The following is a 27,964-nucleotide window of genomic DNA, read 5'->3' on the forward strand; positions in this document are numbered from 1 at the left end:
TTAAACTTCAAAGGTAGAAGAGGCAGTGCTTAAAGATTATCAGGATCAGTAAGGAACTCACGAATATAACTCGCTAATTTATGTGTGTTATGGCTACTAAAATACTGCTGGTGTAAGAAACTGAGTCCAGGGCCTCCCTGGTGGCGCAGTGGTTGAGAGTCCGCCTGCCGATGCAGGGGATACGGGTTCGTGCCCCGGTCTGGGAGGATCCCATATGCCGCGGAGCGGCTGGGCCCGTGAGCCATGGCTGCTGAGCCTGCGCATCCGGAGCCTGTGCTCCGCAACGGGAGAGGCCACAACAGTGAGAGGCCCGCGTACCACAAAAAAAAAAAAAAAAAAAAAAAAAAAAAAAAAAAAAAAAAAAAAAGAAACTGAGTCCAGCCTTCAGGTGTATTTTATTTGGCTAGCTTTTTGTTTTGTTTTTAGTGAATACTGAGATTTTTAGGCAGGACATTTCTTCTCCAGAGGGCCAGGATAGTAACCATTATTCCTTATTAACTACTCAGTTGTTTTACGTAACTCTTTTACCTGCCCCAATTTGAGACTGCCTAATTTTAGTCCAGTATCTCTTTTCTTTTTTTTTTCCAGTCTCTTTTTCTGAGGTAGCAAAATTGTTTTGAATGCCTTTGAGAAATAGAACTAGAGGCCAGTTTTCTTATTCTGTATCCATGTCCTTCCTGCCATTGAAAGAATAGGAAAGAAGTGAAGAGATGAGTAAGAAGCCAAGTTGTATCTCTTTGGACACAGGACAGAATGATAATGTGCTCTGTAGTTTTTGCTTTAGGAGTCCAGACAAAACTTGGAAAGAAACAGGTTTAAGTGATTTCAGGGGTCCTGCCTTGCTATTCATTTTGCACCTCTGAGGCAAATAATAAACACTATAAATTTTCCTTTATATCTGAGGTTAGGGGATATTAAACTTTATTTATTTATTTAATTTATTTATTTTGGTTGCCCTGGGTCTTAGTTGTGGCATGTGGACTCTTAGTTGCAGCATGCATGTGGGATCTAGTTCCCCGACCAGGGATTGAACCCAGACCCCCCGCACTGGGAGCACGGAGTCTTAACCGCTGTGCCCCCAGAGAAGTCCCTAGGGGAAATTAAAAGAAAAAATTCCTGGAGTGGGAATCTTAATATTCCTGAAGGTTGTCAGATCCATCTTAGGGATGGAATCGTTTAGTTTATTTGGTTAGGGAATTAAGAAATTTGACAGTAGAGACTTAACAGGGTGTCTGTATTTCCCAACTATAATTTAGGATGAAAAGCAGTGATTCACTGTCTAAAAGATAAGTACAGCCTATACAAACCCATCATTTGTACAGTGCTTTTACAGGATACTTTTGCAGTACTATCACATGACCCTCAAGAATTCTGATAGGAAAAATAAATAACTCAAGGTGGGTTAAGGAGATATAATTTGACCACCTATTATGAGATCATTGTACCAAGCCCTGAGAACGAAATGTTTTGGAAAGACACAAAGTTCTTGACCTCAGAGAGTTCGCTTCTGAAATGGGGGTGGTTTACTGGGAGCAAAAGGGAGAAGCTGCAGCAGATTATCCTGGATGAGTGAGAGAAGCTTCGCTGAGAACCTAGCCGGAGTTAAGACCTGAAGTATTAGTTGGGGTTCTACTTGAGCAAGCAAAGCATGCCTGTGGCCTTCGGAAACAGCGTGTGCAGAGGTGCGAGAGCAGGATGGGTTTGGAACTTTGCGAGTGTAAAGGATGAGGCACGGAGTGAGGAGACTTGGGACTAGATGTGCATACACATCAGAGAGTGAGTCGAGTTCTTATGATGACTGCTTTCCCCTGCTTTGCTAAAGGGAAATGATAGCTCCTGGAAGTGTGTGCATCTTGGTGAAGATGCTTTGGGAGCATAAAAGATTGGTAGCATCCTCACAGTCCAGGAGGTAGGGAGGGGCTGTGGTGCAGAACATCTCAGACTGAGCAGTGCTACTAGAATAAAGTTTGAAGAAAGGAGGGGAAAAGAGACGTGATATTTAATGCCTGGAATTTGTCAGACATGTAATTCCAAAGGGGCTCATTCTTTTGGGGGCTGCCATTTTCTCATGAGAGACTCAGTATCATTTTGAAGTTAATTGTCATGCAGCTATAAATATTTTATATGCATTTCTATTTCATCTTCTTATTGCTCATACTGAAGAATGAGGAATGTTTTGATCATTTGGGGGTACAGTATTTTTCAAAAGCAACTATTATCTTTCTTTAAGTGCCTCTTTCACGAATGGTGACTGTTTTTCAGTATTATCTCTCATTACTTTTATTCAGACAATGCACAGTACTTCTCATACTGTAGCACTTGAATATTTGTCATTCTAAAATTTAATTTGCTTTGAATACTTTTGTGAAGGATTTCACATTTTATGATCATTTGTTTCATGGCATTACCCTTCAGTGAAAAGAATTAGCTTTGCTAGTGCTTATAATTCTGTTTAAGATCCTTTTCAGTTATGTTAATCATTAGCCCTTATTTGGAGCCAGTATTTATTTATTTATTTATTTATTTAAAAATTTATATATTTATTTATGGCTGCTCTGGGTCTTAGCTACAACATGCGGGGATCTTTTAGTTGTGGCATTCAGGACCTTTTTTAGTTGCGGCATGAGAACTCTTAGTTGTGGTATGCGGGACCTAGTTCCCTGACCAGGGATGGAACCCAGGACCCCTGTGTTGGGAGCATGGAGTCTTAGCCACTGGACCACCAGGGAAGTTCCTGGAGCCAGTTTTTAGTTGTCTTGGTTGATATATTGTCTAATTGACTATGCAAATCGTTAGCTGGATGTAGTGATGTTTTATAAATAGTAAGAAACACATTTAATCTGCTTTAGATCTAATCAGATGATACATATTTGATATAAGTTGGTAAGAATTTCCATTTTAAAGCACTCTGCCTTATTGTGGAGGATACTATAGTGCTGTCTAAGCTGTTTAGGAAATCAGATTTATTTGAAAACCATTTGTACCATTTCTGCAGAACCATAGATATCATTGTAAAACTGAGTTTGTAGTATTATTTATTTATTTATTGGCTGCGTTGGGTCTTCATTGCTGCGTGCGGGCTTTCTCTAGTTGAGGTGAGCGGGGGCTACACTTCGTTGTGTTGCATGGGCTTCTCATTGCAGTGGCTTCTCTTGTTGCAGAGCATGGGCTCTAGGCACGCAGGCTTCAGTAGTCGCGATGTGTGGGCTTAGTAGCTGTGGCACACGGGCTTAGTTGCTCTGTGGTATGTGGGATCTTCCTGGACCAGGGATCGAACCTGTGTCCCCTGCATTGGCAGGCGGATTCTTTTTTTTTTTTTTTTCCCGCAGTACACAGGCCTCTCACTGCTGTGGCCTCTCCCGTTGCGGAGCACAGGCTCCGGACGCGCAGGCCCAGCGGCCATGGCTCACGGGCCTAACCGCTCCGCGGCATGTGGGATCCTCCCGGACCGGGGCACGAACCCATGTCCCCTGCATCGGCAGGCGGACTCTCAACCACTGCGCCACCAGGGAAGCCCGGCAGGCGGATTCTTAACCACTCTGCCACCAGGGAAGTCCCTGTAATATTTTAAATAATTCTTCGGAAGTTTGGTGCTTAAGGTTATACTTTTAATTTTATTTATTTATTTTTCTGATATGATTAATGTATTATCATCATAAGAGTCTATCTCAAAACCTCCAGAGCTAACCATGGGGTAACTGGATATCTGTCAGTACCAGGTAGAGGGTGGGGCAAAAGCGAACAATGTGCACCTTAATTGTATCCTCTACTGCTTCCTTTGATCTTCCCTTCTTTCCCAAAGTGCGTGGTCCACCTAAGTCTGCGTTAAGTGATTTGGGGACTGTTTACCCAGCATTCATACTAATAATGGAATTGGACAGAGGTGATGTCCAAAAACAAATAGCTGCTGAAGTAAATTATAACATATTATATTAGAATATAATATAATTATTGATTTATTTTTAGAAAAATACTTTTTAGTTTTTAATGGAAAACTTCAAACATAGTAGAGAGAGTAATAAATGAATCTCAATATACTTATTACTTAGCTTCAAAAACTGACAACAGCCAGTCCTGTTACATTTTTTATCTCCCTTTCCTACCTCCCTTATCCACTGCTAGATTACTTCAAAGCAAATTCCAGGTTTATCGCCTTTTCTGTGCATATGTTAGTTTGGTCCTCAGATCCTACTCCTTCTTTAAGGATTGCTCTTATCCCTCCTATTTAAAATAAAATAAAATAATAAATAGCTCCAAAATGAAAACTCGTCTGTTTTCTGCTTAAACATTGTATTGAATTTCTGAATTTTTCATAATTCCCTATTTCGTCTATAAGTAAATGTGATGTCCTTTAGTGGTCTTGTAAATGAAAAAGTATTTGCATTATATTGCCTTTTTAAATAGAACAGCTTTATTGATATATAATTCACTTAGTAACAATTTACCCACTTAGAATATACTATAATTCAGTGCTTTTTAGTATATTTGCAGAGATGTGCAGCCAACACCACAATCGATTTTAGAACATTTTTATCACTACAAGAAGAAACCCCATACCTATTAGTAGTCACTTGTTATTTTCACCCCAAACCCCCATCACATAGGCAAATACTAATCTACTTTCTGTCTCTAGATATATCTATTCTGGGTAGTTCATGTAAATGGAATCATATAATATTTGGTCTTTTGTAACTGGCATTTTTCACTTAGCATAATGCTTCAGAGGTTCCTCCATGTTTTAGCATTAATCAGTACTTCATTCCTTTTTATTGCTGAATAATATTCTATTGTATGGATAGTCCATATTTTACTTATCCATTCATCAATTGATGGATGTTTGGATTGTTTCCACTTTTGAGCTGTAATGAATAGTGCCACTGTGAGCATTTGTGTACAAGTTTTTTGTGAACTTATGTTTTCATTTCTCTTGAGTATATACGTAGAAGTAAAGTGCTAGATCGTATGGTAACTTTATGTTAAACCTTTTGAAGAACTGCTCGACTGTTTTCCACAGCAGCTGTACTATTTTTCATCCCACCAGCAGTATATAAACATTCTGATTTCTCCACATCCTCATCAACACTTGTTATTGTCTGTCTGTTTTTTGTTTTTTGGGTTTTTTGGCCGCACAGTGCAGCATGTGGAACTTCCCCGACCAGGGGTCAAGCCGTGCCCCCTGGAGTGGAAGCACGGAGTCTTAACCACTGGACCACCAGGGAAGTCCTGTCTGTCATTTTGATTATAGTCATCTTAGTGAGTGTGAAGTGGTCTCATTGTGGGTTTGATTTGCATTTCCCTGATAGCTAATGATGTGAATATCTTTTCATGTGTATGTTGGCCATTTGTTTTTTGTTTTGGGTTTTGTTTTTTTTTGGGTTTTTTGGAGAAATTTCTGTTCAGATCCTTTGCCATATTTAAACTTGGTTGTCTTTTGTTGTAAGAGCTGTATACATGTGTATTATTATCAGTTATATGATTTGCAAACATTTTCTCCCATTCTTTGGTTCTCTTTTCACTTTCTTGATGGTATTCTTTAAACCACAAAACTTTTAATTTTGAGGATATCCACTTTGTCTGTTTTTCCTTTTTGTTGCTTTTGTTTTTGGTGTCATATTTAAGAAGGCTTTGCCTAACTCAAGGTCATAAAGAATTACTCCTGTGCTTTGTTCTAAGAGTTTTATAGTCTTATCTCTTACATTTCGGTTATGGTCTACTTTTTGTATTTGGTATGAAGTGAGAGTCCAACTTCATTTCTTGCATGTGGATATCCAGTTGTCCAAGCACTATTTTTTGAAAAGACTATCTTTTCCCCATTGAATTGTCTTGGCACCATTGTGGAAAATCAGAAATTTTTTTACAGACTCTCAATTCTGTTCCATAGCTTTATATATCTATCCTTAAGCCAGTACCACAGTCTTGATTACTATAGTTTTGTAGTAAATTTAGAAATTGTGAAGAAATTGGGAAGTTGAGAGTTCTCCAACTTCATTTTTTTTTTTTTTTTTGCTGTACACGGGCCTCTCACTGTTGCGGCCTCTCCCGTTGCGGAGCACAGGCTCCAGACGCGCAGGCTCAGCGGCCGTGGCCCACGGGCCCAGCCGCTCCACAGCATGTGGGATCCTCCCGGACCAGGACACGAACCCCTGTCCCCTGCATCGGCAGGTGGACTCTCAACCACTGCGCCACCAGGGAAAGCCCCTCTAACTTCATTTTACTTTTCATGATTGTTTGCCTATTCTGGGTCCTTGAATTTTCCTGTGAATTTTAGGATCAGTTTGTTAATTTCTGCAAAAATACCAACTGGGGTTTTGGGAGGGATTGTGTTGAATCTGTGGATCAATTTAGAGAGTATTGTCATCTTTTGCGGTACTTGGGCCTCTCAATGCTGTGGCCTCTCCCGTTGCGGAGCACAGGCTCCGGACGCACAGGCTCAGCGGCCATGGCTCACGGGCCCAACCGCTCCGTGGCATGTGGGATCCTCCCGGACCGGGGCACGAACCCGTGTCCCCTGCATCGGCAGGCGGACTCTCAACCACTGTGCCACCAGGGAAGCCCGAGAGTATTGTCATCTTAACAATATTGTCTTCCAATCCATGAACATAGATGTCTTTTCATTAATTTAGGTCTTCTTAATTTTTTAATAGTGTCTTATAATCTTAAGAGCATAAGTTTCATACTATATTGCCTTTAAAAAAAATAAGTAATGACTTGTTATTTTTCTAAAAAGAGATGCCTGTTATAAAAAATATTATAACAGTATAGGAACATTCAAATCACCCAGAGTTACACCATCAAGAAATAAGTATTGTAATTATCACTTGGTGAACATCATCCCAACTGTACATCATAAAGATACACAGAGACAGAAAGAAAGGTAGAGAGAGAGAAATTGTGTTTGTTCTGTTTTTGAAATTACTTTAATTAAACTTTTAATTTCAGATAGTTGTAGATTCACATGTTGTTGTAAAAACTAATACAGAGATCCTGTGTACTCTTTACACAGTTTCCCCCAATGGTAATATATTGCCAAACTATAGTACCGTCCACTGACTTTGATATTGACATCCTTTGATCTTATTCAGATAGCTGTCCCCAGTCTTACTTGTACTTACTTGCGTGTGTCTAGTTCCATGCAGTTTTATCACGTGTAGTTTTATGTAGCCACTGCCGTAATGAATATACAGAAAGTTCCATCCCCACAGAGATCCCTTGTGTTACTCTCTGTAACCATGCCACCTTCCTCCCACTCCCCAGCCCCCGCTTACCCCAGCCCCGTCGTCATCCCCTGGCAACAACTGATCTGTTCCCCATTTCTATAATTTTATCACTTAAAAAGTGTCATAAATGTTATGTAAATAAACGTTATATAAATGCTTTCTTCACTTGGCATAAATTTCCTGGAAATTCATCCAAGGTTTTGCATGTCTCAATAATTTATTCCTTTCTATCACTGAATATTCCATAGTATGGATGTATCATGGTTTATCTAGTCATTCTTTGAAGGATATCTGGGTTGTTTCCAGTCTTTTGCTGTTACATATAAAGCTGCCATGAACACTGTGTATAGATTTTTGTGTGAACGTAAGTTTTTATTTAAGCCCGAGAAGGCATTTGCTGGGTCATATGGTAATGCATGTTAAATTCTGTGAGAAACTACCAAACTGTTTTTCAGAGTGGCTATTTTAAAAAATAACAATATGGATAATTTAAAAAACATTAAAAAATTTTTTTTAATTTATTTTTGGCCGCGTTGGGTCTTTGTTGCCGCGCGGGCTTTCTCTAGTTGCAGCGAGCGGGGGCTACTCTTCGTTGTGGTGCGCAGGCTTCCCATTGCGGTGGCTTCTCTTGTTGCAGAGCACAGGCTCTAGGTGCGGGGGCTTCAGTAGCTGCAGCACACGGTCTTAGTAGTTGCAGCATGCGGGCCCTAGAGCACACGGGCTTCAATAGTTGTGGTGCGTGGCCTCAGTGATTGTGGCACGCAGGCTTAGTTGTTCCGCTGCATGTGGGGTCTTTCTGGACCAGGGATTGACCTGTGTCCCCTGCATTGGCAGGCGGTTTCTTAACCCCTGAGCTGCCAGGGAAGTCCCAAAAAACATTTTTAAATGTGGACACTAACATATAGAAAAAATACATTAACATAAGCAGTTGAAATAGAACATGGATATCTTTCCTCTGTCATAGCTCATTCCTTCCTCCAAAGAGGTAGCCATTATCAATGACATTTATGTTAATCACTTTTTTCCCGTCATTTAAGCCTTCCTCCCTCTGCAATATATTTTATGTTGCCTGTGTTTGAATGTTAAATAGAATCACAGAGTATGCACTATTTTTTGGCATGGCTTTTTCACTGAACATTGTTTCTAACACTAATCCATGTTATATATAGCATCAGTTTATTCATTTTCTTTGCTGTATTCCACAGTGTGTATTTAACTCAGTTTATCCATTTTTACTGTTGCTGGATATTTGTGACTTATTAACAGTGCTGCTGTCACATGTTTATACTTGTGCCCTGGTATATGAAATTTTAAAGGTATGTTCCTAAGTGTGGACTTTGGTCACAGAGTTTATGTTCACTTCTAGTTGATCATGCCAAACTGTTTTCCAAAGAAGTTACACCAGTTTATAGTCCCATCAGCAGTGTATGTGAGTTCTTTTTGTTTCAATTCCTCTCCAATGGTATTGTCCTTTTTTTTTTTTTTAATGTTAACTGGTATCGTGATGTGTAGTGACTTGTCTTTGTGGTTTGATTTGACATTTCCCTGATTTCTAATGAAGTTGAACCCCTGTCATGTATTTATTGTCCATTTGGATTTTCTGTTTTGTGAAATGCTTGTTCAGATCTCTTGTCTATTTTTTTTTTTTTTGCGGTACATGGGCCTCTCACTGTTGTGTCCTCTCCTGTTGCGGAGCACAGGCTCCGGATGCACAGGCCCAGTGGCCATGGCTCACGGGCCCAGCTGCTGCGTGGCATGTGGGATCCTCCCAGACCGGGGCACGAACGCATGTCCCCTGCATCAGCAGGCGGACTCTCAACCACTGCACCACCAGGGAAGCCCTCTTGTCTATTTTTTATTGCATTGACTTTTTCTTTTTGAGTAGTAATTCTTTATATATTCTGGGTATAGCCCATAGTTACATGGGTTACAAATGTCTTTTATTTTGTGATTTGCCTTTTCACTTTCTTAAAGGTGTCTTTTGATAAACAGAAGTTACTGTCTTTAGTGCAGTCCAATTTATTAGTATTTTCTTTTATGGTTTGTGCTTTTTGTGTCCCATTTAAGAAATCTTTCAGCTTCCAAGATCATAAAGGTATTCTCATATCATTTTCCAGAAGCTCTTTTGTTTTGTCTTTCACATTTAGATCTACAATCTACCTGGAATTGTTTTTTCTGTATGGTGTGAGATAGGGGTCAAATTTTATTTTTCCTCCTTATGGATGAATATCACATACTTTTAAAAACCATCTTTTTCTCACTGTTATGCAGTGCTATCTTTGCCTTAAGTATCTATTGAAGCACAGGTCTGTTTTTAGACTTCCTATCCGTTCTGTTAGTCAATTCATTTATTCTTGTGCAATACCACACTTTCTTTCCTATTCTAGCTTAATAATTCTTGATATCCAGGACAGCAAGCCCTCCCACCTTGTTCTTCTTCAGGAGTTTCTTGGTTATTCTTGGCCCCTTTCCATTTCTATATAAATTAGAATCATCTTGAAGTTTTCCACAAAGCATTTGACTGGATTTGGCTGGGGCGGGGGGTGTCTTGACCCTCTATAGCAGCTTAGGAAAAATTGACATCTTTTATTGACTCTTGCAATATATGTACATTTATGAAGTCTTCTTTAATTGTTCTCAGTAATGTTTATAGTTTTCTCTGTAGATTTCTTATATATTTTAATTATAATTCCTATATATTTGATATTTTTGACACTGCTGTATAAAGTATCTTTAAAAAGATTATCCTCTCTTTGTTGCTGGCATATAGAAATACAGTTGAATTTTAACATTGATCTTATGTCCAACAACCTTTCCAAACTGCCTTTATACATTCTACTCATTTATCTATAGACTTTAAAAAAATTTTATAACTACATAATTATAAAATCTGTGAATATAATCACAGTTTTATGTCTTTCTTTCCAAATTTTATACCTGTCATTTCTTTTTCTTGCTCTGTTTTACTAGTTGGGGAAGTGATGAGGTCACTTTCTGTTTAACATTTAACTTTGTTTGCTGTAACTTTTAGTTAGTTTGCTGTTTTTGGTAGTTAGTCCTCATCGGATTAAGGAAGTTCCCTTCTCTTCCTGGTTTGCTAGGCGTGTCAATGAATGGATGAATTTTATCAAATACCTTTTCTCTATCTATTGAGACGATTATAAGGTTGATCTTATTAATGTGTAAAATTATGTTGATTTTTTTTTACTGGTAATCAAACGTCTATTCTTAGAATAAGCCCAACTCAGCTTTGATTTATAATAATTTTAAATATTGCTAGCTTCAGTTTGCTTATCTTTTGTTTAAGATTTTTACATTTATGTTCATGAGTAAAATTGGCCCATAATTTTCCTCTCTCCTAATATTCTTGTTAGGTTTTGGTGTGTTGAGGTTATACTGTCTTCATGAAATGAATTGGGGAGGTGAACCCCTTTTTTGTTACCAAGAAGAACTTATGTGAGACTGGGTTTATTTCTAACTTAAATATTTAGCAGAATTCACTGATTAGTCTGAGTGGGCAGGTTTTAAATTATAGAACATTAGGGGACTTTTCCACATCCTGTTTACTCTCACCCCGTGGGTATAGTCTTTTGGGATTTTAATTTTTAAAGTAAGGAACTTCTTTTAGGCGTTCCACCTTGTGCACGCTCTGGACGTTGATTTCTGTCCCCCCACACTTGCCTTGGACGTCTGTCTAAACAAAGGGTCTCGTGTTCTTCGGATTGGCCCATGACCTCAGGGAGTCTTGTTTTCCCTATCTTTGGAGCTTGGTGATTACTTATTATCTTGTAGTCTTTTTAGTACTTTCAAAATTTTATTCAGCTTTTACAGTTGTTTTTGGTGTGAGATTGGATCTAAATAACTTAGCCCACCATTATAGGGAATAGGAAGAACTCTAGTTAATTTACTTGAATTAACAGAAGAAAGATAACAGAAAGAAATGCTGAATGTCAGATAAATGCTTCTTTTCCACAGAAACTATGAGTTCCCAAGAGCTCCTTCTAAAGTTGGGGGTTGGAGGTGTGGATGTGAGGGGAGAGAAATTAAGGGATTGGAGTTATTACGTTGTTTATTTTTTTAACCCCATGTTTCATTTTTTGACAATCTGTTTGTTCTCTGTTATGAAAAATTAGGAAATTATTTTCCTCAAAACACAATTTCTCAAATTTCATTGGTTGTATTTTCACTTTATTAAGATTAACATTCTGTTCTGTAGCTAATTCTCCTGTTATTTAACCTTAGTATTAATTGTATAAATAGATTTGTACTTTTCGTTTAGTCTGGTTGCAGAGCATGGGCTCTAGGCGCGCGGTCTTCAGTAGTCATGGCTTGTGGGCTCTAGAGCGCAGGCTCAGTAGTTGTGGCGCACGGGCTTAGTTGCTTTGCGGCACGTGGGATCTTCCCAGACCAGGGCTCGAACGCGTGTCCCCTGCAATGGCAGGCAGATTCTTTTATTATTATTATTATTTTTTTTTTTTACTTACTTTATTTTATTTATTTTATATTTGGCTGTGTTGGGTCTTTGTTGTGGTGCGGGGGCTTCTCATTGTGGTGGCTTCTCTTGTTGCGGAGCACGGGCTCTAGGCGTGTGGGCTTCAGTAGTTGTGGCATGCGGGCTCAGTAGTTGTGGCTCTCGGGCTCCAGAGTACAGGCTCAGTAGTTGTGGCGCACGGGATTAGTTGCTCCGCAGCATGTGGGATCTTCCTGGACCAGGGATCGAACCTGTGTCCCCTGCATTGGCAGGCAGATTCTTAACCACTGCGCCACCAGGGAAGTCCCAATTCATAGTAGTTTTAAGGAAAGTCATTGTCATTATTTCAAAATAATAAATCAGAGTCAAAAAGCTTGGCCCAGAGAGATTTGGGGAGAATCTTCGAATGAATAGCTATAAGACTATTTAAAATGTGTCAGTTGGGGCTTCCCTGGTGGTGCAGTGGTTGAGAGTCTGCCTGCTAATGCAGGGGACACGGGTTCGAGCCCTGGTCTGGGAGGATCCCACATGCCGCGGAGCAACTAAGCCCGTGAGCCACAACTACTGAGCCTGCGCGTCTGGAGCCTGTGCTCCGCAACAAGAGAGGCCACGATAGTGAGAGGCCCGTGCACTGCGATGAAGAGTGGCCCCCACTTGCCACAACTAGAGAAAGCCCTCGCACAGAAACAAAGACCCAACACAGCCATAAATAAATAAATTAATTAATTTTTAAAAAATGTCAATTACTTACATTGTGAACATCTCTAATGTTCTTAAAAACACTTTTTTGATGAGCTGAGCACCTCACCTCTGAATCATATTTACGTTGTTTGATTTAAGTTGTTTGATGAACACTATTTTTCATAGATGGAGGAAAAAGTCAATTTTCTACTTTTCAAAGCTAGAAGGAGAATGTAGGTCGACAGAATGTATGTGGTAGTGATTGAGAATGGGTTCTAGAAACTGACTGCTGAATTAAAACCCTCCTCAATCTCTCATTAGGAGATCTGAAGTCTTTGACACACTTCTTTGCCAGACTTCTGTTTCTCCATTTGTAAATTAGTTGTAGCAATAACAATGTTTTTAGCTGAGTGCCTGGCATGATTTAATGCTCATTTTAACCTTTTATTCATCTTTATTTTAATTTAATTTTATTATTATTATTATTATTATACACGTATAATATGAGCCTGTAATTGTGCAGGCTAGGATTTTGAACAGAGCTGAGCAATAAACTTAAAGGTGTAAGGATCTTCAGCTACAAAGACAATTTTAAATAAGTGTCCGGTGTAAATATGTTTTAAAAATATGGGTCTGGGGCTTCCCTGGTGGCGCAGTGGTTGAGAGTCTGCCTGCTGATGCAGGGGACACGGGTTCGTGCCCCAGTCCGGGAAGATCCCACATGCCACAGAGCGGCTGGGCCCGTGAGCCGTGGCTGCTGAGCCTGTGTGTCTGGAGCCTGTGCTCCACAATGGGAGAGGCCACAACAGTGAGAGGCCCGTGTACCGCAAAAAAAAAAAAAAAAAAAGACATTAAAAATATGGGTCTAAGAAAATGAATTGCTTTGGCCTGTATCAGATTACAAGAAAATTTAAAAGCAGTCTGTCATTAATGTGAAGCCAAGCAGAAGATATTATTAGCAGCTTTAGTTAGGTGTGTGTTCAATCCAGAAAGATTGACCATGCACTGACATTGGTCCTGTGCTTCTCTATTTAATTTTATAAAAGACTGGTAGGGAACTAGGGTAGCGGGCATCTTCCTTGAATGTTTTAGAATAAGAACATCTCTCTGTCTGTCCTCATCCGTTTAGTTATTTAATGCACTATAAGTGACTAGAAGGTAAAAGATGAAAGGCAACATTTGGGTCTATTTAACTGTATTGGTCTTAGTTGACATCTTTCATTTATTTGTTTACTAATTTTCGAAATACTTTTTCTTTCTGACGAACTCTTTTACGCTGTGTTCTTGTGTTTAAGTCTTCTAATGATTTATAAATCATTTGCCTCCCATGTGGCTGTGTAAAAGAAGGTTTTAAGCAACAATAACTGTATTTTATCTTTTGAAGTTGTGCAATACAAAAACAAGTAGTATGTATTTAGAAGCAAATATAAAATGAATCTGTTAATATGTGCATGAGTATGTGTTGCCTCTTAAGGGATCGTCAAATTTGGGTTATATAACCAGAAAAACTCACTTATCCATGTCCTTTAGGTCACTTTTTATCTGGTTATTTTTAAAAGTATGTGAGCTTTATCATCTGTGCTCCAGTATTTTAACTTAAGTGTAAAAAAGCTAGCAGTAGCTTTTCCTGATCCTTCTGTTAACATGTTCTTGGGGAAAATGTCTAATTATTTGAGTAGTTTACTACAAGCTTATTAATTTGGAAAATTGAAGATAATACTAGCTACTTAGGGAACAAACAGCCGCCCTGCTGGTTAAAGCCTCGGGCCCCTCTCTGTGTCTGGAGGTGGCTCTTTATGTAACCCTTCGTTCATTCATCCCTTACTGTTTCTAAAAAAATGATCATGTCTGTCTCCCAGCTTCCACAAGTTTAGTTTTTCAGACTGTTTCTCTTTCTCAGTTTTTTTTTACTTCATTCCCTCCCAGAAGACTCTAAAACAGAGCATGCAAGATGCTTTTTCATCCTAAGTATTTTAATTGCTTGATACCGCAGGGAAGCAGGGGGATTATGCTCTTCTCCATTGCACCCTCACACTCCCCCTCCACCCCCAAAGCAGGGGAGGGGGTGGTAGTATAAAAGTTGACTATATCTCAGAAATCTGTGAAGTTGTTCCTGTGCCTACCTGATACATAAACACCCTTCCTCTCCCCCTATTTGCATAAAGATATTCTACTTTTTCTTAGATGTTCCCATTAAGAATTTTTAGTTCATTTTTAGAAATCAGTTTGGTGGTTATTCCCAGGTAGCTGTTCTTCTGGATTTAATCCAGTAATGAATCTGTACCTGAATGAGGAAAAATCTGCCTGGCTCACAGAGGTTTCTCTCCAGGTTACACTCATTCCCGGACCTATCAGTTACCCCTTTTCCTTTCTGTGGTTGTGGCCCCACACTTCTCATCAATGGATTCTCTGTTCTAGTGTGGTTTTTCTGTAGCAACTCACCAGGCTGACTGGATGCCCTTTTCATTAACTTTGGCGTCTTCCAGTATTTTAAACCAGGTTTTGGCATAGTCTACTGAGTGGAGATGCCCTCTTCCCTTGAACGTTATCCTGCCCATTTTCAAGGCTCACGTCCTTTGCTGAGTCTCCCACTCAGTTCCTGGTGCCTGGGTGAAAGTGGTCTTACACAGTGGTTGGAGATTGCTTGCTAGTGGTGCGCCTGAGGCAAGTTGTTTAACTCTGTGGGTCTCTTTTCTCATCTGTAAAACGGGGGCTTTAATACCACCCACCTCCATCTAAAGTATCAATGACTTAATGCGTTTTTCTTCTTTGTACAGAAGTTCCGAGGTAAGAAGTGCAGGTCTGGTATGGCGGTTCCATGGTTATCAGCAACTGTCTGCCATCATTAGTTTGTGGCTTCCATTCTCAAGGTGATCCAGAATGACTGCTGTGGTTATAAACATCACATCTACATTCCAGGCAGCAAAATGGAGGCAGGAGGGCAAGGCAGAAAGGCTCACCCAGCTTTGTGAGAGGACCATATCCAAAAGTCACACCCTCTCAGTTTTGCTTATATTCCATTGGCCGGAACTTGATAACTTGACCTTGCAGCCACAGCATAACAGGAAATACACGTTTTTATCTGGGTACAGTTGCCACCTCAGTGGAATTAGGGTTCAGTTACTAACAAGTAAGGGAAGAATGAGTGTTGGGGAAGTAACAAGCAATCTGTGTAGCTCTACTAGAAAGGAGATAAGGCAAATAAAGTACTAAGTACTGACTGATAAATCTTAACGCCTCAGTGAATGCCAGGCATTTTTATGACTTTTGCTAAAAGGTCAGATTACCAGCATGTCCCACTTTTTCTTATTCCTTTCCACCCATTCATATACTTTTCAGGGTAGTGATCTTTTATAATACCATAATACAATAGCTGAAACTTACAGAAACAACCACAGATGATTTCTTTGAAGGGAAGAGCTAGGTAGGTAGTGGTTGTTCCCTTGTTGGAAAACCATTAGTCTCTGTAGAAGTTTCATCTTTTTTTGCTTCATTAGCAGTTCTTAACATTGGTGGAGTTGATATGTCTTTTTTTATTTTGATTGGTACATACTCTTTTTTTTTTAATAAAGAGAATTCCACTTAAAAATGTTTTTATTACATCCTTTAGTTAAATGGAAAGTCTTAGGGTGATACAGAATGAAGATTGGGAATGATTTTACTTATGCTTATTAGCCTTGCTTCATTAAAACACCTCATTGTTAACCACCACATTTTTATATCAAGCTTTACTGTTTTTCTATATATTCATCGTGTAGTGAATTTTACAATACACAGATTTTTGTTCTATAATAGAGCTATAGTCGAGCCTTCTTTTCTTGCCTCTTATTAAGTACAATCTGCCTTATATCCAAATAATCTAAATTTTGATAAGATAGAAAAAAGAGGGAAGGGATATATAACTGGGAACCAAAATAACATTTTGATAAAGCCTGCCTCCAGTTTTCAAAGGAGCTGAATATTTATATATTGAATCCCAATGTGTTATTTTCTGGCTGTGTTGTAACAAGTAAACATATATGTGTCATAAATGCCTGTGGTTGCATTGTTTTGGTTTTGTTGTTTTATAAATCAGTCACCTGTGACTTTTAGATTCTTTTGATGTTTCTCTCCAGTAATCATCAACCTTTATTAATAATTATTTCTGCACACAGCTGTATGTAGTCTTTCCTTTTTCTTTTTTTTATTAGAGTATAATTGCTTTACAATGCTGTGTTAGTTTCTGCTGTAGAAGCAAGTGAATCAGCTGTACGTGTACATACATCCCCTGCCTCTTGCGCTTCCCTCCCACCCCACGCCCCACCGCGCCCTGCGTCTTTCCTTTTTCTTTCCATGGTGGTTTCTTTAAAAATATCTATACATGGATAGAAAAGATATGCAAACCTCAAAGTAGTTTTCTTAGGATGTTTGCATGTATATTTAATTTTATGTTTTTTAAAAATAAATCTAAATAAAAATTCATCAAATGGTATGGTACCTGAAGTAAATGCTAAATGTTGTAGTCCTTTGTAAAACCACATTAAGTCATAGAAGGTTATCAAACTCAAGCGACCATTGAGGTTAAAGTTAGTATCATTCAACAATTTTAAGAACCTTTAAAATTAGTTAATAAATCTCTTTTATAACGAGGCAAAATCAGTAGGGTGGAATTTTTTTAAAAAATTGGTAAATTTGCCCAATTTTACACTTTAATGATGTAGAAAAATATGTGCTAAAGATTCTAGAAGGCCATAGTCAAAATTACTTTTGAAAAGTTGGGCCTTTCTTCAAAAAGAAATTTATAAAATTAACTAGATCTTTAAAAAATAATAACTAGTAAAACTTGCTTTTAAATGTAACTGAATATTCTGGAATCCTTGGTTTGGAAAAACCTGCTGTACTATTAGGTTAACTGTGTTATATTTTATACTAGGGAACAGTTTTTTAAGACAGATAATAAAGAAGTATATTATAATTGTCTAACTCTTTAATATCCAGTTCAGTATTTTTTCTAAAATAAGTAGTAATTTAGATAAATTTAGAATTGCCATATTTTATGTACAGAATGCTTAATATTGTATAGTTTTTGCATTATTGGAAAGATTTAATTAAATGTAAGTTATTTATAATAGCTTATAAGACTTCTATCAGTGACTTTTGTTTAATAGAAACTCTTGAACTATTGTGTATCTTTGCAAAGAGAAGAAGTAGGAATACAGTCACCTCTTTATAAATTAGGCAAATTTAAAATTTCATCTTATGAATGGATAAAGAAGATGTGGCACATATATACAATGGAATATTACTCAGCCATAAAAAGAAATGAAACTGAGTTATTTGTAGTGAGGTAGATGGACCTAGAGTCTGTCATACAGAGTGAAGTAAGTCAGAAAGAGAAAAACAAACACTGCATGCTAACACATATATATGGAATCTAAGAAAAAAAAAAGTTCATGAAGAACCTAGGGGCAAGCCGGGAATAAAGACAGAGACCTACTAGAGAATGGACTTGAGGATATGGGGAGGGGGAAGGGTAAGCTGTGACAAAGTGAGAGAGTGGCATGGGCATATATACACTACCAAACGTAAAATAAATAGCTAGTGGGAAGCAGCCTCATAGCACAGGGAGATCAGCTCGGTGCTTTGTGACCACCTAGAGGGGTGGGATAGGGAGGGTGGGAGGGAGGGAGGGACAGGCAAGAGGGAAGAGATATGGGGATATATGTATATGTATAACTGATACACTTCGTTATAAAGCAGAAACTAACACACCATTGTAAAGCAATTATACTCCAATAAAGATGTTAAAAATAAACAAACAAATAAATAAATAAAATTTCATCTTAGATATTTCCCTCTGTCCAGCACATCTTCCTTTATCCCCACCCCCTTGGTGTTTATTCACAGAAGCAAATTAATTTTAATATTAGCTTAAGCAAAATATGATTAGGAAGATGTCTGCTACAGAAGTAGCCATTATATATTTCAAAGGTAAATACAGCGGGAGGGGGAGAGAGGGGAGGGATGGACTGGGAGTTTGGAGGTAGTAGATTCAAATTATTATGTATAGAATGCATAAACACCAAGGTCCTACTGTATAGCACGGGAAACTATATTCAGTATAATGGGAGAAACCGTAATGGAAAAGAATATAAAAAAGAATGTATATATGTGTATAACTGAGTCACTTGGCTGTACAGCAGAAATTAACACAACATTGTAAATCAACTATACTTAAATTAAAAATATTGAAAAGCTAAATACAAATAATTTCTAAGTTGCATGCTGTTTTGGATAGGCCATATTACATTTCTGCTTTATTTGCAAGATAATTATGATTCAGATACTCAGATTTTAACCTTGACTGACATCATTGCAATTTAAGACATTTGATCATAATTTATTACGCAGGGGTATCTTTAAGAGTATGGTATCATATATTATTGCTGACTGAGTTTAAATTGCTGATAAAACAGCTGCAATGATTTTTTTTTTTTTTTTTTGCATTACGTGGGCTTCTCACTGCTGTGGCCTCTCCCGTTGCGGAGCACAGGCTCTGGACGCGCAGGCCCAGCAGCCATGGCTCACGGGCCTAGTCGCTCCGCAGCATGTGGGATCTTCCCAGACCGGGGCATGAACCCGTGTCCCCTGCATCGGCAGGCGGACTCTCAACCACTGCACCACCAGGGAAGCCCTGCAATGATTATTTTGATCTTGTAGATTTTGTGCATGAAGCTAGAAGATAAAAGTCCCAAGAAAAACTCATTATATGTATTTTTAAACTAATGAAGTTGAAAACTGCATTTGCCTGGAGCAATTTAATTTAAAGTAGATTCTTGTATCTTATAATATTCATCACAGTATTAAGCATGCATTTGTCAAAAGTCCTCTGTTCTGTTCATGTCTAAGTTGAAAGCCTAATTAATGTAAATGTGCATTTTTGTGCCTGTTCTTCATGGTTATCTCATGAAGGAACCTTTACACTGGATAAGATAATAACCAGTGCTTATGGGAAGTCTGTGATGGGTGAGGCATTTTACATGTAATTTAGAATTTAAGCCTTATAAATGCTCTATCAACTAGTTATTATTATCTCCATTTTACCGTGAGGATGTTGAAGGTCAAAGAAGTTAAGCATCTTATTTATGGTCATGTAAGCAAATTAGTGGAAGTTAATTGAATTTGAACCCAAGTCTGACTCCAGAGCCCATGTGTGTTTCACTGTGCCATATTTTTTTCCTATGAGGAAAAATATGTCAGTTCTTTGGACTGTATAAGTCATAAAAAGTAACCCCCCTTTTCAGCAAACCTGACATGTGAAAATCTAGATTTGCCAATATACAGATTCGGGATATTCTTTATTCTTGTGAGATGATTCATCTGATGTTCTTTAAATGACACGACATGACATTTAAAATATTATTTGCTTTCCCAAAATTCAGCTGTTTTACTTAACATTTTAAGAATACCTGCATTGTGAGATTTTTATCAAGTGAGGCAAACCTGTATTTTGGTATTCTTTATTTAGCATGTTCTTCATGAATGCCTGTTTTCACCTGTTTAACACCAGGTTCCGGGTGTTAGAGAGATAAGTGGCCTGCAAAAGCAGATATAGTTCCTGCTGGCTCTGGAACTGGTATAGCTGGGTTTCAAATGTTGGTTCCACCTTTACCTCTCAATAACTGTATGATCTTATTAGCAGGTTCCTTAGCCCTCTTAGGCTCTTTCTTCATCTGTGAGAAGGAAAAAATAGTACCTGTCTTAGGGTCATCGTGAGAATTAATTGAGATAATATATGTGCATAGCATGGTACCTGGCATGTAATAAAATAATAAATGTTACCTTTTTATCATCTTAAAAATAGCACTTGAAATATAAGTAATTTTCTTTAAAAAAATAACTGAACAAGCTTAATTGGTATCATGATCTTCAGTCTGAGATGGTAGTCATCTTTTTTGTATCATTTGAAAAGTCTCATAAATATTTCCCTTCATTTGTTCTGCACACTGCACACATTTTAGAAATATAGTACACCATAAGCTATGTGTTTATTTTTAATATTTTAAGGGCAATGCCAGAATCACTGTGTGGTGTAATTCCAAATACAGGCATGTATATGTTTGTCTCAGGGCAAGTACAGTAACCTATTTTTTATTACCTTTCTTCTGAAAAAGAAGATGACGAGTCACTTCGTGATTTATTCTTTTTTTTTTTTTTTTTTTTTTTTTTTTTTTTTTTTTTTTTGCGGTACGCGGGCCTCTCACTGTTGTGGCCTCTCCCGTTGCGGAGCACAGGCTGCGGACGCGCAGGCTTAGCGGCCATGGCTCACGGGCCCAGCCGCTCCGCGGCATGTGGGATCTTCCCGGACCGGGGCACGAACCCATGTCCCCTGCATCGGCAGGCGGACTCTCAACCACTGCGCCACCAGGGAAGCCCTGTGATTTATTCTTTGGAGCAATATTTACTTACGAGAAAAGATTTGAGGAAGAAATTCTTCATTGACTGCAAACAAAAATGTTATGACAGCTTCACTCTGACTTACAGTTGGCATTTTGTATGATTTCTTGAATTTTTTGAATGGAAAGTATTTCTAAGTTTTTTTTTTAAATAGTGAAATTTTAAAACTAGATATTTTCTGTACACTTACAATATTTAGGCTCTTGAATATGTAAATACAAGTGCAAGTAATTTTGAATTTAAAAAGGTACATTTATGAAAAGTTACACAAGAGTTATCAATCTAGCCATATTTCCTTGTAGATTCCTAAATTGTTTTAGGATATGATTTATCAAAAGCTTGAGGAAAAATTAAATGCATTCCAGAAACGATTTTTTAGAGATGTACAAAAACACGAGTGACAAATTTCTGTAAGTAATGGTTTCCATCAATAATTTTGTTATAACAGTTAAATTTTCTTTTTGTGAACTGATGCAAAAACCTCACTTATAATACTTCTAAGGAGATTTGTTCAGCTATATTTCCTGTAGAAAGAGATGTCAGGGCTATTTTTATTATCTGTAATGAAACCCTGTTTGAGAAAATCTTTCTTTGACATTAAATCACTATCCTTTTTTTCATTACAAAGTCTAAATGCCAAGGAAAAGTCAACTTGTAAGCTGGAGAGGTATATAAACAGTTCAATTATAGTGACTGCTAAAATAGATTTTATTATTTTTTTCTGTTTTCATAGTTCTTTTAAATCTTGATTAAGCCATTTTTTAAGTACATAAGAGATATTTTGATGCTTTAATAGAAATATTTTTTCTTGTAATACAAAAAGAAGATTGTGTGGTTGATGTGGAGATTTTTGTTTTTAATGTGAATTTTTAAAGGACTTTTTTGTACAAGAGGTTTTTAAATATTTCTTTTAGTATGTACAGCCAACATTTGTATTACCTCAGATGTTGTAATGGGAAGTCAGTTATACTTCTGAGAATGAATATTAGCTTTGCTGAGTTTTTATGTGTAAGCAAACTTTTGGCTTATATGCTAACTTATGTAACCTCAGTTAAGATTTTCAAAAATATTTTGTTGAAGTTTATTAAAGTTAAGGTTTAATTATCAGTTTTAATGGTTAAATTTTAAAGGAGCCAATTTAAAATGTAATTTGTTCTTAGAAACCAAAGAAAATAAGTGACATAGAAATAGATGATTTAGCTGTTCTTTGGGAGGAAAAAAATACACTCACATTTAAAGCTAAGTTTCTAGATTATTTAATTGAGATAGCCGTATATAAAACTTAATTTCTAAAAATACCTTCTTATTTGGTATGAAGCAAAGAAATTACCACAACTCACTGAGTCTGAGGTTTAGCATCAAAAGTGGTGCTGAGAAGAATAAAGTTCTTTCATAAGGATGTTTAGTAATGTTCATCTAATATTTTTGAGCTTGAAAAATGAATAGATAGGACGATTCTGAAAATGGACTCTTTCATTATTCTAATACCATGTACTACTGTATTGAGACTAAGTTATCCATGCTGTGTTGGAGCTCAGCCTGCAAAGAAATGAATTGGCTGATTTTTGTCATTTGCAAGTCCAGCCAGGGTTACTGCAGCCTGCCAGTTGACCACATCAATGCATAATTTTGTGTGAAGTCATCAAAAGGTACTATTTGTTTTAAAAGTGACACATTTAACTTTTTACTATAATTATTAATACAAGCAAAGAAGTTAGTAGTGCTTTCTTTTTTTTATTATTGTCATCAAGCAGTTTTCTAGGAATTTTCAGCAATATATCAATTCAGCTGTAATTCTAGTATGAAATACAGAAACTATGATCAAGCTTTTGGTGCCTACCATTAAAAATCAAATCCATAACTTTAATTCTTACAATCTCATTTTGTTTCACCACAGCTCTGTTTTAGTAGATCTGCATATCTGTCTTGGTCTCAATGGTTAATTTTACCAGTTCAGTTTCTTTGTAGATTTTTGCCATAAGTAGAAAGGATTTAAAATCTTACAGTCCCTTAAAATATTTTATTACCATTTACTTGAAGGAATGATAGATAATGTACATGCTTGTTCATTGTGCAAATACTTAAGACATTCTGATTGAAAGACAGCTTAAGGAAAAATAAACAAATAGCAAAAGCATTCAGTCTTTATTTACAATATGTAGAAGATCACTGTTTTCACTTTAAGTGTACGAGTCTGATCAGCAGGAACACCCTAGAGAAGGACATCTTTAGCAATAGAATTTACATACCGTTAGCTCACAGTAATTGCTTAGCAGCCGGTCTCTGAGTACAGAGCTAGCTGGGCACGTTATTTGGGATGCCTTTGATGCTGTGGTTTTCCGAAGCTTGCTGGCTGCATGCTTGTTGCCTTTGTTCGTGACACAGGTAATTACTTGATAAAATGAAGTGCATCGCTGTGAACAATCGACCCTTTGGAGCAATCCAGGCTGGTCAGCAGTCTAAAACCACACTTTAAGGCCATCATTATGGCCTCGAACTTAAGAGTTTCCAAGGTGCAGACAAAGGTGTTGTCTTCCTTCAGTACAAGTCGAGTTCCATTTTCAGACTTTATGAAGTATTTAAATTGAATGATGTTTGACGATACTGAAAACTCCTCTGGAAAGCCATCCAGCCTGCTTTTGGACACCAGAACAATGCGAGATTTTATTTTTGATATGAAATCAGGAGCATTACAGAAGATTCTCAGTCCTTGTGAGCGATCATGGTTATCTGTTATTTCCAAGAAAGTAGTCTCCCTGGGTGTTAGCTGTTCTTTTTCCCACCTGGACTTCACTTCCTCCGCCAGTCCCTTGAGCTGAAAGAATTCTGCTTCTTGTGCGAGAAGTTGATTTTCTCGAAACCCTTCTGGCAGTAGAAGTTCTCCATTTCGTAGGAAGTTTAGAACATGCCTGAAGAGGAGCCCATCCCTGTCTATGAAATAATGACCATCGGCATCAAATGGGCAGAGGATTTTTCCATTTACTATACCTTCAAGGAAAGTGTCTGGGTACTTGGTCAGTGTTTGTTTCTGAGTAATGTATAAGTATCCACCAACGTTGAGGGTCATCAGGGTGGATTTGCAGTTCTTTCCCTGGTCAGCATCTTCCAGGCTGTTGTGTTTCCCTTCATACTCCTTTTCTTTTTCTCTTCTGTTTATTTTACGCTCCATTTTTGAAAATGCTATTTCAGCTTGTTCTTCTTGGCGTTGAGATTTTTTAAAAAGAAACACTACCACACAAACACGCCTTTATTCAGCCCCAGCCTGGTGATGGAATGGAAATGCTGGCAGCATTGCCTGTGCTGTCAGCTCGGTTTTGCAGTAGGTGGCGTATCAGCTATGTATGCAGGAGCTTTCTGGAGTAAGAGGGAAAAAAGATAATTTGCATTTAACTGTATCAGGGAAGGAACTCGCTGTGAAAAGGTTTTCATGTAGATTCTTTGAAGTAATGAAAGTTATTGAATAAATTGAATTTCCTATTGGCAGTTAAGCAGTTACATATGTTTATTCTCCAGCTAAGTGTGAATTTTTACCCACTTCTAAATGTCTTTTATTAATCAGGCAGGCTTAATATTGAATAATAGTGTCAGCTTTTGGAGAATAATGTATGTTGAATTAGTATCATTTTTTAAAGTAAATCATAAGTAGGAAACCCAAAGAGAAAGGACTTAGGTGTATAGAATTTTTTCTCCTAAAAAAAGCCACACATTTCACAAGTGGTGTAGTCATTTTAGAGACACAAGTGAGAATATTTAAACTTGTTGTTTGTGACATTGTACTTGAATTTAATTGGATTTGCCTGTGATTCTGCTTTGTGGATCTTTAGCAAGTGAGAAGAAATTTTCTTCATGTCCTTTAACAAAAGTCTCTGTTATTTTGGCTTTTTACCCTAAAGATAAAAAATCAAATATACAGGTTTTACAGTAATCTTTTTTTTTTTTTTTTTTTGGTTAAGATTGCCTATGGAATATTCATAAGCTTGTTTCACCCTAAACGTGCTTCGCTGCTGAACAAAGACTTGGACTGCTGTGGAAAATACTGTAACCGTGTGTCTGTGTGTTTGTGCGTGTGTGCGTGTGTGCATGTGCTCCCTCGAGAAGATAACAGAGAAACACATTCAAAATACCTGCTGTAAAATAGTGTCATGGGCCAAGTTAGTTGGGTTTCTTTTGCCGCTGTCGGTTTTTTTTCAATGTTCACATAGAGGGAGAGAAAAGACCAAAGCCTAGCTGCCTTTTTTTTTTTTTTTGGAGCTGGAACAGTGTCAGTGTGGTGGGTTTTTTTCCCCTTTCTTTTTTTTTTTTCTCCTTCCGCTGTAACCTGCCTTCCAAAACATTTTAGGGATCTTGAGTTTTCATTTCTAGAATTTAAAGACCCAGTGGTAAGAAATGTGAGCATTGTCCCCAGTACACTATTATTTGGCTGATCTACCTGCCAAATTATTCTGAGGAACTGCATTATCCTCAGAATTAAACTTCAGATTTTGTTAAATTGATTTATATTTTTATTACATTAAAGGTATTTGAAATTTTTTCAACTTTGTGTTGATAGAAATATTGGTGCAGATTCTTCTAAAAATGCTTGCCTTGCATTTTCTGTAAACAATGTTAGATTTTCTTCAGATATAAAAATTTTACTTTTAATTATAGTGCATTTTGAATTTAGTATTTATGTATCCTTGAGCTTATCAAAAGTTCATTGAAATTAAACTAGGAATCTAAGACATAACATTTTTAGGGCTGAGTTTTTGCTTTGAGACCATGAAATTGAACCAAAGATAAGATTGACTTCTCGAGAGTTTTTAGTGTTTTATGTAGAACTTTACAACTTGTTCATAGTAAGCCAACATTTTGACTAAAGCTTCCTCTCAGTACTGCATCATTTAAGAAGAGTTTAACTATTATATTCTAATCATTTCATGTGTGTTGATTTTGTGGTTTTGGAATCAGGTCTTACCTATGGCTATGACTTCTTCTGAAATATTGAATAGATTTGGGGGGTACAACTTTAGAAACAGAATTCTTGTGTTAATAGTCATTGCACATGAGTAGCACCATGTAATGGCAAAACCAGCAGAGGCATGCCAATTTCATTTACAGTTATAGTCCTGTTTCAGTGAACTTTGTGGGACACCAGAATCGATAGAACATAACTGTAGTATAGTGGTGGAGACTGTGCTAGAATTTTCTTTCTATGTTTAAATAAAGTGATGTAGTTGAATTCTATGTAAGGCTTAGTCTACTTCCTTATACACTGTTTGGCCTGTTTATAGATGCCTTCCTGGGGGAGCCCTAAAGCTAGTGCTGCTGGAGAATTTGCTTCCGTGGGGTGGGGAGGTGAGGCAGGCAGGACTGGAGGAAGTTGGACTACTGATCCCTTCAGCCATCACCCCCGGGGCCACCTTACACTTGCTGACTTGCTCACTTCTGGTTTCTGCTTTCTGGTTTTTAAAATTGCTGGTGTGTGTTCTTTGTTTCTGCTGGCTTGCCTTGACAGACTCTGAACCACCCTATCATGTGCCTCTAACCCTTGACCGCTCTTTCTCTTTAGACTTCCCTCTGATGTTCCTGGCTTCTGCAGACCTGACCTGTATGATTTGTTTGCCAGCTGTGACCTGGCAACAATAGTGTAACAGAAGCCTTGACTGACTGGAAGCTGATAAGAATCCATAGGACTTTTCTTTTATGTCCTATTGCTCCCAACTTGTGGTCTTAAGAAAGAAAAATGGTACCCAGTAGGTCCCAGCTTCTCTGCATTACTCCACTCCATCCCCATTAAAGCAAGATGATTGCAGTTTACAGAAATCACGGGGCTTTGTTGATCATTGCTGCTGTGGTGGTTCATATGCCCCTTAGGAGAAAGCCAGGTTGTCTTCTTTTTAGTCTTTTTTAAGCTTGTATTTACCTGCTTTGGGGGCTGTAGGGTGGGGAGAGTCATGTCAATCAAGTCCACACATCCCTAAAACTGTAAAAATGGTGCTTCAATAACTATTCCAAGGCAAACATCCACGGTTTATGTGACTACATTTCTCTGCCTCACTGCAGGTACAAACTGGAAGTAATCAGTTCAGTGGTTTCAGCAGAAGGACTTAACCTACACATCAAAGATTAGCTCGCAGGCTTCCCTGGTGGCGCAGTGGTTGAGAGTCCGCCTGCCGATGCAGGGGACATGGGTTCGTGCCCCGGTCCGGGAAGATCCCACGTGTCGTGGAGCGGCTGGGCCCGTGAGCCATGGCCGCTGAGCCTGCGCGTCTGGAGCCTGTGCTCCACAACGGGAGAGGCCACAACAGTGAGAGGTCCACGTACCACAAAAAAAAAAAGAGTAGCTCGCTTTAGTCCTCTTGACCACTAGACTTGAAGATTTCATCCGCTTTGCAGGCAGAAAGATATATTTTTTAAAAAGTGTCTGTCATAGACATCTGTAATCACCCATATAAAAGAGCCCTTTAGTCAACTTTGAAGATGTATTTTCCCATATATATATATATATATATATATATATATCTGTTTCTTACTTCTTTCATTCAACTCTGTTTTTTTAATTAGTTCATGCTGCCATGTATACATCTGTTTCACTACTTGTGGATGGCACATGGTATTTCACACTTACATACCCAATAAATGTTGTTTTTGATTCCCTAGTGATGGACACCCAGGCTGCCTCAATCCCTTGCTGTGATGAACAGTTTCAAGCATGTCCTCTTATGGGTGTCTGGAAATTTGAGGGCTTACTGGCCATGTTCAGTTTCACTTAGAACTGCCAGATGACTCCCGAGATCAGCTCTATCAGTGCACTCTCTCACCAGCAGTGCCTGTGGTTTCCTGTTTCCCCACATTTTTTCCAACACCTGGTGTTATCTGCCTTTCTTTTTTTGTTTTGTTTTGTTTTGTTTTGTTTTATTTTTTAGATTTCACATATAAGTGATATCACATAGTATTTGTCTTTTTCAGTCTGACCTATTTCACTTAGCATAATACCCTCCAAGTCCATCCATGTTGTGCAAATGGCAAAATTTCATTCTTTTTTATGGCTGAGTAGTATTCCAGTGTGTGTGTGTGTGTGTGTGTGTGTGTGTGCGTGAGTGTGTGTGTGTGTGTGTGTGTATCTTCTCTATCCATTCATCTGTTGATGGACACTTAGGTTGCTTTCATATCTTGGCAA

At 37.9% G+C, this 27,964-nt stretch overlaps 2 protein-coding genes across 4 annotated transcripts in view; one reads left to right on the forward strand and one right to left on the reverse strand.

Annotated features, from left to right (window-relative positions):
* Window positions 1-27,964, forward strand: part of GTF2F2 (general transcription factor IIF subunit 2) — a gene marked incomplete at its 5' end in the record, with an annotated part of 154,595 nt that overhangs the window by 35,474 nt on the left and 91,157 nt on the right. The window lies entirely within an intron of this gene.
* KCTD4 (potassium channel tetramerization domain containing 4) lies at window positions 23,195-23,974 on the reverse strand (the record flags this gene model as incomplete). The annotated part of the gene is made up of 1 exon (XM_079722058.1): window positions 23,195-23,974. One exon carries the CDS (start codon window positions 23,972-23,974, stop codon window positions 23,195-23,197), a length of 780 nt encoding a protein of 259 aa, XP_079578184.1.

This window comes from Hyperoodon ampullatus (assembly GCF_949752795.1).
Source record: "Hyperoodon ampullatus genome assembly, chromosome: 16".
Lineage (NCBI taxonomy): Eukaryota > Metazoa > Chordata > Mammalia > Artiodactyla > Ziphiidae > Hyperoodon > Hyperoodon ampullatus.